Consider the following 17182-nt stretch of genomic DNA (forward strand, 5'->3'; position numbering starts at 1 on the left):
ACCAGACCAGGCTAACAGGTTAACAGTAACAAATTTGAAATTAGAAATGAGTCATGTTATTAGTTGCATTTGAAGCAGGAAGTTTTACATCCAATCACAGTAATGCTGTTAACACATAAATCAGACAATGCACAGGCAATTTAGTTATATCCCTGCAGTTTTGGTCATGAGTCCTCTATATCTGAGACAAGACTGAGTAAAAATGCAGTTGATTTCGAGACGAGACTGAGACCTTCAAAAAGTGTTCTTAAGACCAACACTGGTCTCAAGTACTACAACACTGGTTGTAGGCCTGCATTCACAGATTTTCAAGTATGGTGATTAAAATGCACTTATCCAACACAAAGAGGTAGTGTTAAAATATTCTACTTAGATGTCAAATCCTTTTATACGGACTGGTGTAATTCAGCAGCTGGATAATTACATTCTTCTGAAACCTTCTCCAAACTAAGTAGACGTTTCAGAGATAACAAACATACATAGTTGTTCATCTGCGGAATGAAATGCCTTGTGGTGGCATGATGTTTTTCTGCATTGCTACATATGCAATGATTCTATCTTTATTTCTAAAGTTTAGTTAATTTCTGACCCTGAAATTGCATGGCAGTGAAGCCACATGTATAAAAAGAAGAAAAATAGAAATTCTCTTTATACTCTTCCCAAGGTATATTTTCCATACATTATATATTTGAGGTCATCAATAAATATGTTCTCAGTACTGTTTAAAACCTAAATATGTTCTAACATATAAAAATAAATAAATAAAATAAAAATACATATGTTGCCTCTATATAAAATTGCATATAATTTTTGTCAAGTTGTGTGCATTACAAATATATAATTTATACTGTTATAAAGTGATAAACTAAATTAGGCCATTACCAATATAAAAAAGAGTTATGAAAGGAGAAAACAGCCGGAGGGAAGAACTGGCTGATTTATTCTAATTTGATTTTAAATATAATGTACCGCAGGAGTGAAAATAACCTATTCAAAGTTGCCTGCTGCAATATTATTCACGGCAATCTGCATCATATTTTCTCAAGATATATCATTGTTACAGAACAGTGATGACGATAAGTGAAGCAGCATCTTTTCCTTCTTGCTGCTTTTGACACAAAATGTACCTGGAGGCTTCTCAGAGAGCTGAGCCAAAATAAATGAGAGCACACTGGAAATAACTACGACAAGTGACGGTGAGGGCTGTATTTTGTCTTTGTTTGGATTCACAAGTAATTTAACACCAATATTACTAAAAAAACGTAAGTCAAACAACGTAATGAATGAGAAAACTTGCATTCACATACATTCAATTCATTCATTCAAGCATCACAAAGATCACACTTAAGAGATCAAAAGAGGACTCACATCCGATGTAGGTTCAACTTCGATTTGAAGTAAAGGGTTGCCCTCATTCCTAAAAGCAAGAGGAATAAATGTAGAAATGATTCCATGAATACAGTAGGTCACTTTTCACTAATGAGCCGACATTTTGTTGTTATTATAGTACCATTTTGTTCCATAAATCAGGTTCATAAATTGTGTTTTTTGCCCTAATAAAGTAAGAATGATCCATTCTTGATATCTGCTATCCTGACAATGTTGCAGTCTTGATTGTTGCCCCCAATATTTATTTATGTATCTACAACATTACATATTTAGACAGTTACTCCCTCTCGGAGTGGAGATTGAGAGAAAAGAGAGTAATTTAATGCGAGACAAACCAAACATGACATGACACTCTCCCCCTGCATAACTAACTAAAGTTTACATTAAACGTTCTGTGTAGAGTGTAAATCTTGTTTGTTTGGTGTAACTATTTTTATAAATGACATTGTCATTAAGTGCAATGGTTATTTGTGAATTTATTATTGTTCTATTGGCTGTAAAGTGGCTGTAAAGTGGTGTTGTGATTGTAATACATTTTCTTTGTGTAGGCATGTTTACCACACTTATAGTATGTAGTATTAGGATACACAGTCTCGCATTGCCAGAACTATCCTTACAGAGCTGTGTCAACGCTGATGTATGGTCTGGCTACTCTGCCTATCTATTCTGGAATAGGGGAAAAACGCCTGAGCTTGTTTGTATTTCTTCAAACTGAATCCCAATCGTCCTGGCACAGCTAAGCCCCAATGGGGGAGACAGCGATAGGCATGTTTCTTGCTTTTTAAAGCCTACCACCTACATAAGCCACTATGTAGTCTACAGTATATTGACGACGTTTCATTTCCAGGATTGTTCCGTAGCCGCCCGAAATTACGCAGGATGTCCCTCATTTCGGCCGGATGCCCGTCACCTTCCGCTTTCTTTGTGTTAGTATTTTAAGCTCCGGTAGATTTATGAGGACTATGGTTAACTGCTCCTTAGATCTCTGCAGGGTAAATCAAGACAGCTAGCTAGACTATCTGTTGAATCTGAGTTTTCTGATGCACATCTAAAACAACCTTTGACAGTACACGTTCCACCAAAACAAGTTCCTTCCCGAGGCTATTTTGCAGAGGCACCGTTGCTCCGTCCGGCGCTTAGTGCCACCCAAGACGACTGTGACTGGTTTAATGAAATGCCAATAAAGCATAGCACGCTTTTCTCCTATCCCGGGAATACTGCGTGGACTAGCCAGACCTCCGCAGCGCTGTAAAGGAAAGTCTGCCAATGCGAGACTAGCCTCTATGCAACTCAACCAACCGCAGTCATTGTCTTTAGTCTTTGGCCCAGCAGGTAAATTAGGTCTCAAACCGAATGTTAGTAAAAGTGTTGAATTATGAAAGCATAAAAGATGCATTTCAGATGCATGAGATTAAAGTGTATCCTGTTGTTCCTTGTCCCCTTTTGATCAGCGGCATTAAATTGTATGTATAGGACACAAAGGTTTTCTACCCGGACGTTATTGTAAACAAACATTGTGATTTGGTCTATATGTGGACAGTGGCTGACAATTGAACGAGATGCAGGTGAGGAGGTTGGCGTTGAAGGCCAGGCAGAGCTGATTAGTGAAGTGGGAACAGGTGTGTGGATGGGTGTGTCATGTGAGGTGGAAAGGAGGGAAATTTCGAGGTAAAGCAAAAATAAATGTGTTCTGAGTTTGTGACACCACAGGACAATTTGTTTTTGACCTGCCAGCGGAATCTGAAGGATTAAAAAAGACGGCAAGTTTATAAAGTTCGGTTTATTGTGAAAAAAAATAAGCAGAATTCTCTGCTCTGAGACGCTGGGCGCATGACTGCTGAAGGCACTGAGCCAACGAACGAGCCACGGCCATGGGCCACTGCGGATTATTTTACTTTACTTCACTACCGCACTTTAAAGACATATAGCTAGGAGAGCTTGTGGAACGCAGTGAACTCGTACCGCTCACACAGAGTGATCAATCCCAACATGTCTTTGATCATTCAGGCTGGGTATTTTGTTCCTAATAATTACTCAATATTTTTATGCCCAGATTAACCTGGAAAGAGTTACTTGACTGCAAGCTTTTATACTGTAGCTCACCTGCAATGTTCCCGAGGGGGCAAGAGCACATTTACATCAAGACTATTGGACAGATAAGTGAATAAAATGTGGCCAGGATTAATTGGAAGAAAGGCTACTCCTAATGACTGGCTGCATTTTCTGACACAAACTTTTAATTTAACAGTCATTTTACGGTATGAACTTTTAAGTGCATTTGTGCCCCGAACCCCTATTAATTTCTGACCCTGGCATGTACACTGTCACCTACACCACGGGTGCCAAGGACAAAAAACAAATGACCCATTTTACCCTCCTCAACCCATCCTCGCCCGTCCACATAACAAGCTTGTAACCTCTCACAACCTTTCTGTGGTATATTAACACTGGCTTGCAAAGCAATACTGGACTCTGGGCAAAGACCACAAGTGAGGCAGTGTATAAAATAATGTGATTCCTTTGGCGCCAAGGGCTCTACCAGCGGTTCGATCCCTGCTCTAATGAGGGGTATCTGCCGGGTGTTGGGGTCTTAGACAGGCCCTCATTAACCCTGGGAAGAGGCCATTAAGGCCAAACGAAACCTGCCAGCAGCCACTGCAAGAGCATAGAAAGATGTGGAAAAGGAGGGACAATTGCTTTAATGTAAAGCAATTGTAGTAATGAGCAGAGTCTTAAAGACACAAGGAACTTGTTTGTTTTTCATGCATGTTGCCCCCATTTTTGTAAGAGATTTCTTCATTATCTAATTTCTAAAAGTTTAACTGCACGTAGCTGCTATTAAGGGATGCCATTGTCAGTGCATTACCTATAGTAGATGGCGTTAAGCATGCCCTGCTGTTGTTGGGGGCTGCAGCAAAACATATTTCAGCCACCTAAAAAGCTTGGTGTTAAAGGATTAGTTCGGTTACATCAAAGTCACATAATAACACAAACTAACTAATCGATCGAGGCAGCAGTGGACCAGCTAATCCTGTGTTCTGCGATGTAAAATTACAGTTTTTGTTGAAGGAGTCGAGTCGCTTTGAAGAGAACATAGATGTATATAACGGCTTCAGTTCCCTGTCAGAAAGGGCTGTCTGACGGCAAGGCAAAGCGGTGAAAATATTCTAAATATATCATACACTTAAACTGATATAAATGTTTTTTATGTGGGCATTTTTTTAGGTGGCTAAAACACATTTGCAGTGTCCCCCCCGTCCACATCAGGACATTGCTTAGCTTCAACAAAATGATATCTATGGTTTTAGCTGTCAAAGCCACACAGGCGTTGTAATAGTTAAAGGCTTGACAATAAATAGTTGTTTCATGATGAGCTACGTAGAGTTGACTTGCGTGTATTCCAATTTGGCTTAGAGGGGTTGGCAACTGCCTACTCAGCTGCAATTCATTCACAATCAGCCCCAGTGTGTGTGTGTGTGTGTGTGTGTGTGTGTGTGTGTGTGTGTGTGTGTGTGTGTGTGTGTGTGTGTGTGTGTGTGTGTGTGTGTGTGTGTGTGTGTGTGTGTGTGTATAGAGGCATGCCTGTCTTGGCTTGATCATCTATTTAAAAAATAGAATTCCTACATGCATTTGTCACACCTTGTGCATTCGAATATAATCAGAACATACAGAAAATAATCTTTGTCACATCATAATCCCCGTCTATTTGAACACGTATTGAGCCTACTGTGATATATGCATAACATTATTGTGTATAAGTGTCCTATATTTTCTTCTAAATGTCATTATTTCCAGACATTGTTTTCCTTTTTTTCCCTCAAAGCTGGCAGCGGCTTCAGGAATGTGGCATGAAGACAACAAATACAGCTTTTTTATTATTATTATCCAAATTCACCAATTACATGTATAGCCCAATGCCCTATACCATGATTTAAAAACTCATGTCATCAACCTTCATCTCTCTAGGATCTTTTAAGACCATGTTGATAGAAAACAAAGTTAATGACATTATTTGCTATTGATTAATCCATTACAATCCATAGGTACGGTCCATATTTCATCCCAATTGACCATCCTTCCATAGATGGAGTTTCTCTTGTCCTGTTTCTTGTGATAGATTGAGATTCTGATCTAATTTACATCTGGGTCGAAAAACATCTCATCACTCCTCCTCTTCCGGTTGTTTTCCCGTGACCACTGGCTTCCTCAAACAGCCAGTGAAAATCCAGTTGGCATCCCAAGTGTAGCGTGAACTAAAGGCCATGCTGACGTTAGTCTCTGTGTATTCGTCATGTCAGCTCTCGCATTGAAATTGTCACCCAAATATCTGTGCTCCAATAAGTTTGATTTGGCCTCTGACCAGCAGCCACAGAGAGAAGGAGAAGAGGGAGGAGAAGATGAGGGAGCATGTAGATGAGAGGAAGATAACTGAGAGTGCCTGATGAAGATCAGAAGTACTTTCTTGATTTCTTTAAAAGGTAGACATATGGTTTTATTGAATTACTTCTGTAATATGATCTACTTACCCTGGTTCAGACAGGACAGGGTGCAGGATGACCTGCGGTGCTCTGCTTGGAGGAGCCTCTGGAGCAACATCTGAAGATATTAGTCACAAAATATCAAACCCAATTTATTAGAAAGTTGTTTTAATATTGTTTTTTTTTAATAAGGAAGTGAATGATTTCAGCTATAGGTAGGATAGATGTATCTCCATCTTAAACTGGATTTAAAGTTGTGCATCAAGGGGTTAAGGCTGGTCTGATTATAAATTGATACATTTCAAAATTTTACACAGATTATATTTCACTCCCAGAAAACATCTTTTAGGGCAACTCACTTTCTTCCCACTTTCAGATTTTTCTTCAAATGAACAAATTGGTATTCTTTTTTTACATAGGTACTGGGAGTGTCCTTGTGTTGCAATGTTTTGGAGTGTAAATCCTTCTGACTTACTTGATATCAAAATACCTTGTTGATGATCATTCTTTGGTATGATCGTATCAATACTATGTATTGAAGTATTGCATTTCCACACTAAGTGTTTTCAAAATGCAACATTTCTGCAACATTTCAGCATCAAATTTGCCATATAATGACATATTGTTAATATAATGTGCACTTAATGTTCATGACTAAAATGTTAGATTTTCAAAACACTTAGTGCTGACAGTGTGCTAGAATTCCTAGTTTTTTTTTTTCGGTGTGCACATTGTTTATATGCAGCAACGAAAATGTTAGCTGCCCAATGGTAGCCCCGTACATTTTCCTATCCGTATTGAATTCCTGTATTTCTTTGTTGACATGATTTGTATGGTAATATAACAATTTAGAAAATGTCCTTATAGTGGGAATAGTGGCCCGCTCTGTGGTATAAGAAGATACAATACAAGTGTTGATATACAGCAATGTGATTTCACTTTGCTGCACCTTCACGGTATGCGTCTTCAAAGCATATAGAAAGAGCATATTTAATTTGATCACCCTAAAAGGACGTATAGCATATAATGAAAGAAAGAGCAGGTTGAAATATTTTTTTCTATTTTTTGGAAGCACTCCTGTTCAACATGTACTGTAAGATGAGTAAGGTCAGCCGTTATGTGGTATCTACCTCTGAAAGACATCAGAGGATTCGCTGTCACGCTTGCTGCCCGTGTTGGCACACTGTGACAATTTATGACACAAAGTAGGAGATACAAAAAGACATTCCCTTTGTGGCACGGTGCATTAGTAGCTGGCAGTGTCACCTCACAGCTAGAAGGACGTGGTTTTGTTTTCTGTGTGGTGCCTGCATGGATGTTTGCATGGATTTACTCCAAAGACCAGCACACCAGGAGGATTGGAGGCTCTAAATTGGCCAGTGGTGTGAATCTGTGCCAGTTGCTCTGTCTGTGATCGCTGTGACAGACTCACTAAGTTGTGCAGGGTATTCCTAGTTTCTACCAAAAAGATGTACACTGGGATAAGCTTGAGCCCCTTGTGACACTGAAAATGAGCACTTGTGTAAACACAATAGATGAATACATTTTAAATCATACTGTTATTGCCCCTGGGAGGCTTACATGAAGATGTTTTTCTTTTCTTTTCTAAACAAAATCCAGCATTTACAGTAAATGTATTATGACGTGAATGTGGCATTAGCTCCACTTACAGCATAATGGTTTTAGATTGATGGGACTTACAGTAAGTGGTAGTGTTTGGCCATATTTTTTATGCAGCTCATAACGGTAGCTGATATAATTTAGCTTAACAGTATGTGTGGCTACAATAATCAAAACCTGGATGCCGCTGTGCACTGTATATTTATGCATTTCCAAAAACCTGTCTGCCCAGATCTCAATTACACTTCATTCTTTTCCTCACACCACTCCAGGTTGTCTCGGCTACAATAAGCTGCCAAATGAGCAAAGACTCTGTGGTACCAGTGTGGGCAAAAGAAAAGAGTCTGGGCATTGAAAAATCATTAGAAGGCACACATGAGACAAGCAACGAGTGGGTGTAGGGGCTCAGAGCCTTAAAGCAGACCAAGGTGAGGAGATGAAAATTACCACCAACATCAAAAGAGACCTACTCCTCCATACTCTTCCTGGGCTGCTTGTAGTGCATTATGGGTATGATTAATGATCAATTATGAGGTACTTACCAGGAAAGATGAACTGTTGTTTGTATTTGAAATAACTGGATGCTGTGGAAAGAAAAAAAAAAGAGAGCTGGAGTTTGATCTCAAGTCGTGATTTGCCCATCTTACATGGTTGTTTGTTAATTCAGTATTTACACTCAAATTGGTTCATATATATGGATTCTGAGACACAGTTTTGCTTCATAGCACAAATTTAAGTTTACACAAAGGTATTTCTCTCCCTTTATTTACAGGCTTTCATCATAGTCGCAACATGAATTAGCCTGTCATGACCCATGCAAGTACTGTTTTGTTATTTTAAGAATGAATTGAGCTACTCAGAAATACCATTAATTTGCATTAGAGCTGTATGTGAGTTATACATGTTCTCAAACAGTGTTTATGAAAAAGATGGTTTTATGAAATATTAAACTGTTAACAGGCTAGCCGCACAGCTCTGGTGATGGCAATGTCAGTATGTCGCACAGTCAGACTGAAATATTTCAACAACTGTTGGATGCATATCATTACATGCTCACACATTCATGGTCCCCAGACAATGTTAATCTTACTGACGTAGGTGACCCCCTGACCTTTCCTTTAGCACCACCATGTGATTGACATTTTTGGTTTTGAGTGAAACGCCCCAACTATTGTTACACACATTCCCGTTCCCCTCAGGATAACTTGTATGTCACCAAAGTGACATTTGGTGATCCTCTTGACTTTTCATCTCACCATCATTAGGTCAAAATTTTTATTTTTATGACCAAAACCTGCAAACCTAATCACATTCCTACCAGCCTCAACCGAAATTTCTGTTTGGTACTAATTAGTAAATACTAACAAGCTAACACGCGTAACTAAGGGGTAAACATGGTAAACATACATGCTTAAAATCAGCATGTTAGCATAGCAAGGCTAAGGGTTAATTGCTTCCTCTGTGTGAATCCGGTCAAATATTTAAATTTGAGTGTATTGCACATTTCAATACCTGTCAAGTTGAACTGTTTCTGTTGCCGCGCCGACTGTGGGGAGGGATGTAGGGGCGATGGGGGAGTGGCACTGCTGGGCAGAGGAGGAGCAGGGGAGGATGGGGTGGAAGAGGTGGTGGATGAGGGATTACTGCTGGAGTCTGGTTGGTACGGGACTGGGATGTGATCCTGAGAAGAGACAGAAAAGAGGTGCTTTAGTTAGATTTCAATACTGGTGACTCTGCAAGTTTTAGTCTGTTAATCACAAAGTGCTTGCCCTACTTTATTGGTGGCTTCTTTCTGAATAATACCACATACTGTCTCTAGATGGATTTTCTACCTTCCAGGCAGTTGTTGCTTTTCATTAATTTTCGAACAATATGAAAATCAACTTGCAGAGACGTAAAAGTTGCCCGACAGAGGTAATCCATCACAATTAACAATATGCTGGCTTTACTTTTTTTGACAAAGTTATGTTATCATTGTGTGGGGCTGCAATTGTGAACAGGAAGCATATTGAAAACTTACCTAAGTGGTGCATCCAACATCCCACACAAAAAAATAAGGTTGGCTAAAACTGAATCAGGAAAACTACTTTAGATGCTTACTCTTCCTCCGTTAATTAATTATCTTTGCTGTGAGAATGTAAAACAGTTCTCCTTTGAGCTGCTTTTGCCATCTTCACCCAAACTCAATTTTCAGATCTACATTATGTGGATGTAACTGTCTAGACACCAATTTAAATTCAAATAATGGATACATTATATAATTTCATAATGGAGTCTAATTAGCCAAAGGCTGTTTGTGTACCACTTTTTTAAGTTTTCACTCAAAAATCCCTCTTTTTCAATAGGTCCCTCCTGACTACTCAAAAAAGCACTTTATTAACTACATAATCTGAACATTGAATCCAAAAGACAAACAGTTAGCAAGCAGGTTTCAAAGTGATCCAAGCTCTTAACTGCGGTGTGATGACAACATGACTGACAACAAATAAAGACAGTAAAATTTGATGGATTATCTTCCTCATGTTTCAAGTCTCTGCAAATTGATTTCCATAGCCCACTGAAATGGAGGAAAATCAATAGCTGCCTTGGAAATCAATCTGAAGATTTAGGGTATGCTTTGAACAAATGGTCTGAAATGATGTAAATTGTGCAATTTGTAATGAATGAGCTAAAACTGCTAAAGAAGTGATGACTCATTTGAGAAATTACAGCAGAAAGTTAGAGAAACAAATGGATGTTCATTGGTTCATGGAGGTTCGTCCCATGTGAAACGAAAAGTCAACTGTCATTTTGAAATTAGTAATAGTTTTACAGACCTTAGTCCGGGACGTCACATTACGTCTTCATTTTAGTAGTTTTACGTGACTAATTTTAAGCCAATCACTGATGTTTTACTAACCCTAAGTGTTTGTGTTGCCTAAACTGAACTAGTTCCGTTTCACAACGTTTATTACATGTTTAAAACTGGGCCCGTTATGTTAAATGGAACGTCACACAGATTTATATTCACATGTTCTTTCTTCACACTCACATTTGGTTTACAAGAGTTCCATCATAGTGCTATCATCATGGGAATTTTGTGATAAACTTTTTTCCTCTGGAACTGAGAAATAGTTAGATATGCTGGCTGCCAAATATTCATAGTACAAAACAAATCCATCTGTGTAAACATCAATACAGCTGAAGATATTTCCGTACGGTTTCATGATCCCCTGAGAAAAACACGATGACTCATAACCATTTTCCAGCCCCCAAAAATGGAAGGAATGTGATATGTAGGACAGTTTACGCACAGACTGTAATACACAGTTTATTTTTACACTTACCTTGTTGATTTTGTTGGTTTTAGGGAGAGTCTGACTGATGTGCAGGTCTGTGTACCTGAGCGGGTTATTGATGTCACATGGCACCGATTCAGTCCGTACCAGACGAGCTACTGCAGAACAAAAGCACAGAGGAACAATGAACCTCCATGGGAGACTGAAATGAAACAATACTTGTCTAATAGCTTCAGGAAAATTAGTAAAAACTCTTTATCAGACCCTGCTTCTAATGGGAAAAATGAACAAACTGCCTTTTCTTGAACACCATCCATTTGTTATAGCACACTTTGTTAAGAAAAAAAAAGTTTCCTTAAGCAAACTACGTCATTAAGAAACTGTCACTTACTCTTACTAAAGCAGGGTAGAAGAAGTTTAATTACTGTTCTTTACCTTGAGTTGTTCCTTGGTGATCTTATTTGGGGGAGAAAGGGAGGGGGAAGGCAGAGAAAGGACAAAAGAATCTCAATTATGATAGCAGATAATGGGAATTTTTCAGTGCTGTCTGTGTCAGTAAAAACAGTGCATCATACAGTCACATTTGCAAACCCAAGTGGCTTAATTAATCAGCAGTTAACCTTCTATCTGCCTAAACCAGCATATACTTCACTTTTTTAAATGGGGACTTAACTGAAAAAAAAGTCTCTTCAGTAGCTTTAAGCACGCATTCAAAAATATGAATAATGTTGAGGGCAGAATACAGCATTACATTCTAGTTCTGCTCCTACACATTTTTAAGCTATTGCGTCTTTGGTAATGTACAGTACAGGCTGGCTTAGTGGGGTACTGACCTTCAGCTTTGGATAGTTTTACAAATTAGAGGTTACAATAATTTCGTTACTCAACCCAGCTCTGTCAAAGGTGCTCCAAAGCCTATTCACATATTCTGAATTTAACACATGCAGGAATTTAAAGACATGACATTGTGGTTTAACAAGCAGCCAAACTAAGGTCAAGATGCATCCGCGAAAGCTGAACATGTTTCAGCTTGGATGAAAAATGTGTGCATATCTTGGGGCTTTATAAATCTTCTTATAAACTCCTAAAATGTTGAAGTATGAGTGTGGTATAAATAACTTTAATAGGGTTGGGTATCATTTGGGTTTTTTCCAATACCGGTGCTAAAACAATACTTTTAAAACGGTGCCGGTGCCTAAACGGTGCCTGAACCGATACTTACAAATAGGGTAATAGGGAATAGGGTATTTTACAATAACTTTGAATGCACCACGAGGCTTACTAGTTTCAAGTGAACGCACCGTCTGTGTTGTTTTTCTGACAAAGGCAGCTGCACACTCCTTAACGTCCCGCTGTTGGAATTGTCTATGGTGAAATACAGACACCCTTTACACCTTTTAGCTGTCAGCATTTTAACCGTGTTTAATCCAGCTGCTAGCTAACGGTAGGCTAACGTTACCTGCTGTCAAGTGAAGTGTTAACTAGCGTCACGTGCAGCGATGCTTCTGTTGCGTCTAACGTCTGTTTCAGAGCATCAGAGAGCAGCGCAGAAGGCATTTAATTGGCACCGAAATGAGGCACCGAAATCCGCGTTGCTATTCGTAGATACCGGTCTTGGTACACAACCTTAAACTTTAGTGTAATTAATGACTTTCTAATTGTAAATATTAAAATAGAAATGACCATAAAATGGAATTATCTATCATTATATCTTTCATCAAAACAAGACAAGCAGATCACTGCATTTACACATAATGCATGTTTCCTATGACACCTGGCTCAGGATTACTCAAGGAAGGACTTGGTTTACAGTATAAACTTAAAATTTGCGGAGAAAAATATGTGTTCAGCTGACTTGTTGAAATGTTACATAAAAAATACCTTTGAGGGATTCTCGTCCGCCTCGCTGTATGATCAATAAATGGCAAGGTGGGGCTTCTTTGGTGCATTTGTTGTGGCACTTCAGCCTTAGTGCATACAAAAGGACAGGACATTTGATTAGTGTTTGTCTTTATTTACACAGCAATAAAACATATGCAGAGTGGGAGCATTAACATGTAGCAAAACAGACAAGACATGCAAAGTGAGATACAAACAAAAGGGTTCATGAGCATGTGTCACCTAGAAAAAACAATCAAAAAAGGAAAATAAATACAAACAAAAAAACAAGCAAAATGACAAACTCATTTAATAAAATAATGACAGAGATATGATGATGTGTAACCAGACACAAAGACAAAAAAACTGTCTTGATACTTACTTGCAGTTTTTACATTTCAGTCCAAACAACATTCCCTTTCCACATACTATGCATGTCTGGGACATCCAATACTTTGTGGAAAACCTGCAGGCAGTAGAAGAGAGTGAGATAAGGACATTTTAAAAAGTCATGCCATCACTTTCAGCTTGTTGCACATCTATATGACATATAAGAGCTGTGGATTACCGTGGGGAGAAATAGTGCTTCTGACCTTTTGCTTTTCATAACATAAGGGCTTTTGTCAAAGAAGGCGCCACTTTTCTTGCGGTAACCTTAATGACAGAATCCAAGCTGATGCATCTTCAAAGTGGCTTTCTGATTGGCTGCTGTTTGTGATCAATAATCAGATCCAATTAAAGTTTGAATGTCAAATGTCAATGTCAAATCATTTGTTTGTAGCATCGCTGTCCTGTGAGATCCATGTATCTCTAAAAAGTCAACTTTTCATGGTGTCAGAAAAACATCCCTGTTTTCAGCTTTGTGACGATGCATTTTCTAGCTGATCCAAGAGGCTTTTTAATAGTTTATTTAGCTTAAGAAGTAGGAGCATTTTGGCAACACATAAAGGAACTCTTCATCCTTCAGTTTAACACAAACATTCAAAATCACCAAATTTGGAGGTACATGGTTTTTACTGGACAGGAAGCTAATCAAAGCTTGTCATCTAAAAAGTAACTAAAGCTTTCAGACAAATGTATTGAAGTTAAAAGTAAAATATTTGTCTCTGAGATGTAGTGGAGTATAATTATAAAGTAGTATAAAGTGAAAATACCTTAAGGAAAATACAAGAATTTGTACAGCACGGCATGGTTTGACACGGTGCAGCCAAAAGTGGCAATGGAAAAAAACCACAAGTGATCATCCAGTTTTAACCAATCTCTAAAAAGTCAACTTTTCATGAGCTCAGAAAAAATGTAATGGTGTTTTTCCATACCCATGTGCTGGCTTGGCTTGACTCGGCTTGACTTGGTTTGAATCGGCGCGTCAGCCCAGCACAGCAGGAATTTGAATCTTCATTACAACAGGGCTACCCGCTTATAGGTGTGTCTTTAACTTAACTTAGCATTACCTTAATGTTAAATTTCAAATCACAACGTTAAAGGGGCGCTATGCAGTTTTTTTCTTCGCTTTTTGCTTGCAGGTTTCTCTATAGAGCTCCCCCTACAGCTTCGGAATAGATATTTGGCAGCTCCAATGTTTACTTGTGTCTGACTCCTCGCTCGGTCAGTCTGCCATTTCCTCTGTCTCTGTTCCTCCGACAATGCTTTCCTAGCTTTCTGTTTCTTTTTTGCCGACTCAGCCGTGACGATAGTGTGGAAAAACTCCAAGTTGCAAGGGTGGTTTTTCCGCTCACAGTGCTAGGGGAGAGCGAAATGACCATCATTCAACTCAAAAAAGTCATATAACCATTCCAATGACTCCGAAACTGTTCAGTTAAGGTAAATTAAGCTAAAAAAAAAACTGCATAGTTCCCCTTTAACCACGTGTTTAAAACAACGACCGTTTCACAACAGTCAGTCGGTCAGAAAGGGCGTTCTGGCAGAAAGTTCTGAATGCTAACTCCCAACAGCCTGGAAAACATATTTCTCTCGGAACGTAACTGAGAATGGGTTGAGGACAGAGGCAATGGGGTTTACATCAATACAACAATCAGCCCGAGTGATGGCAGTTCAGAGGCCTGCACCACTCGTAAAGGTTCCAACACCGTCACTTCTCAAACAAACAAATCCACAATGTGCTAAGCAGTAGCAATCAATTCGCTGCACAGACTGGCCAAGCAGTTCGAGCACGTATGTGACTATTGGCTGTATTTACTGATGCGACGCCTGGATGCCAGCAGTGCCGCTGGCTGGCTAATGGCAGGTGACTAATGTAGTTTGACAGAATCCAAATCTCCTTATTAGGCCCTCCTTCGCCTCAATTGAGAGGCACAACTCAATCCAACCCCTAACGAATTCTTTTGTGGACTCTGCTGTCAAATATGAAGGATGATATGACATTAAGGGCAGATTCTGTATCAAGAAATGTTCTTTCAGCACAGTGGAGGCCCTACAGCCAAAGTGGTGCATTGTGTACTGGCGACACAAATGCACTTATTGTAACAGGGCAACAATGTAATCCAGGTTAGGAATATGCAAATTGGCACGTCAAGGAGATTGTTGGATGAAATCATGGCATTTCTCTTACAATCAGCCTTAATCTTCAAATGAAGGCTCTATAAATTACATTTGCACTCAGTATGGCTTCATATGATGATATTTAGAGATTTGCTTTCCACCTTGCTGACTTTCAGCCGACAAAACGCCCACGTTCTGGAGGTTGCTGAGATCCCACTAATACGGTATTGTTTTACTTTTTAGATCACTAGCGTTTGGAGTCAAGCACGATAAGAGAGAAAGACCGACAGACAATGAGAGAAAGAGAATTGAGATGAGTTATGCAAGAGGCCCTTTTTTTAATTGGACTGACATTATATCACAAATGTATAAGTGTATGCACATATAGGCACACTCGCACACACTCAGACACACTCACCCACACACTTTCCTTTTCCTTTAGGCCTACCTGTGTTTTATTGAGTTTCCCAAATCTCTTCTGGGAATCTGTGGGGACCAGCGAGGCACTGAGAGAGTGTCTGGAGAGGAAGAGACAGGAGAGATGGAAGGGTGTTATGTGTTTTCTCTCTTTTTTGGTCTTATGGTAATACTGACAGAATGTCTTTAAGAATTGACTAAATGTCTTGAATTACACATTCATATAGCACACATGGCATTTCAGGAAAAGGACTGATTCAGTAGCAACAAACTGACATTTTGGTGTCAGACTTAATAAGCTGTTTGGATATCATGCACACAGTCAGACATCACTGTAAATGATGTCTAGTCCTAATTGTCTAGATAGATAGATAGATAGATAGATAGATAGATAGATAGATAGATAGATAGATAGATAGATAGATAGATAGATAGATAGATAGATAGATCATTAAAGGAATGAAAGTGCATTATAAAGAGTTTGAATTCTATTGTGAGGAACTCCCGCTTCAAAAGGTTTCTACAACAAAAACCTTTCGCTTGGTCCATTAGTGCTGGCAATGACTGGGCAGCCCGATACATTTATGCTCCACCTCTTAATACCAGGTGAGAATGGCAGCCTACACAGCATTGGCTCTGAAGGTGGCTGGATGTGGTGGATAAGCATTGAGATAATTATGATCATTTTTGTTCTTAGTGGTTTATTTCAACTTCTACATAAACCCCACATATTACAGGTCTATTTAGGTTATATTCTGTTACACTTTTGACAATTTAGAAGTGAATAAAAACACCCTTTGAAATGTTTAAAAAGTACTTGTGAGTGCAACCATTGTTGCACTCACAATGCAATTAAAAAAAGGATCAAAAGAGATGCATGCTTTCTTCTTTCTTGTCAAAATCTGCATCTACATTACCCACAATGCATGCAAGGCGTGTGAAATGCAAGTAGTGGATAATGTAGCCCCAACTCCATATCCCCAGATTTTATAAATTTTTAAATGTGTAGTCTTCAGTCCCAACAATGTATCAATTACAATTGTTATAACAACAATGTATTAGGCAATTTATCAGACTTTGCGCAGCTCCCTTCTGAGCCACAAATTAATTTATACACATTTTCTCATGTGCGTTAGTACACCCCAAAACCTGTAAACAGGCTTTGATTTTCCTGTAAGGTAAGTTATCTCATATTTAAAGAATAAACTGGTTTTATATTTTAAAAAAATAACCTATATTCTGTGATATTCATATAGTAAGCGTGCACCCAAACACACACTGTCAAATCTCTCATCTTTTGCATCTTCTTGGCTGAGAGTAAAATGTGTAATAATTGAGTAATGTTTTGGCTACTTTTATGCAGTTATTCATGAGTATTATGTTACTTTTGTGTTGCAAATGAATGCCAGGAAGAAGGGAGTAGAGGGGAATTGAGATGTTTATGTGTGAGCAAATGCATCAAACTCCTAATACCTTGAAATGGAACTGTGGGCCGAGTTGTGAGATCGATCTCCATATGAGAGGACAGAAGCAGTTCACTGCAATTAGGCTCCAGTGGAGAAAAAGTTGGTTTCAGCTGGAAATTCCACAATATTGCCCAAAAGAATAAATCATGAATTTGAG

General features: G+C 38.9%; 1 protein-coding gene across 2 annotated transcripts in view; it reads right to left on the minus strand.

Moving 5' to 3' along the window:
• The window catches only part of ksr2 (kinase suppressor of ras 2), a 103919-nt gene that overhangs the window by 14384 nt on the left and 72353 nt on the right, over positions 1-17182 (minus strand). For both annotated transcript variants that reach the window (XM_039803687.1, XM_039803689.1), the window contains 9 exons: positions 15591-15660; positions 13026-13109; positions 12647-12732; positions 11201-11221; positions 10814-10923; positions 9000-9168; positions 8030-8071; positions 5916-5985; positions 1369-1417 (listed from right to left, as the gene is read on the minus strand). In XM_039803687.1, the coding sequence (XP_039659621.1) occupies positions 1369-1417; positions 5916-5985; positions 8030-8071; positions 9000-9168; positions 10814-10923; positions 11201-11221; positions 12647-12732; positions 13026-13109; positions 15591-15660 (701 nt within the window). The remainder of the gene's footprint in view (positions 1-1368; positions 1418-5915; positions 5986-8029; positions 8072-8999; positions 9169-10813; positions 10924-11200; positions 11222-12646; positions 12733-13025; positions 13110-15590; positions 15661-17182) is intronic.

This window comes from Perca fluviatilis, chromosome 6 (genome assembly GCF_010015445.1).
Source record: "Perca fluviatilis chromosome 6, GENO_Pfluv_1.0, whole genome shotgun sequence".
Classification (NCBI taxonomy): domain Eukaryota; kingdom Metazoa; phylum Chordata; class Actinopteri; order Perciformes; family Percidae; genus Perca; species Perca fluviatilis.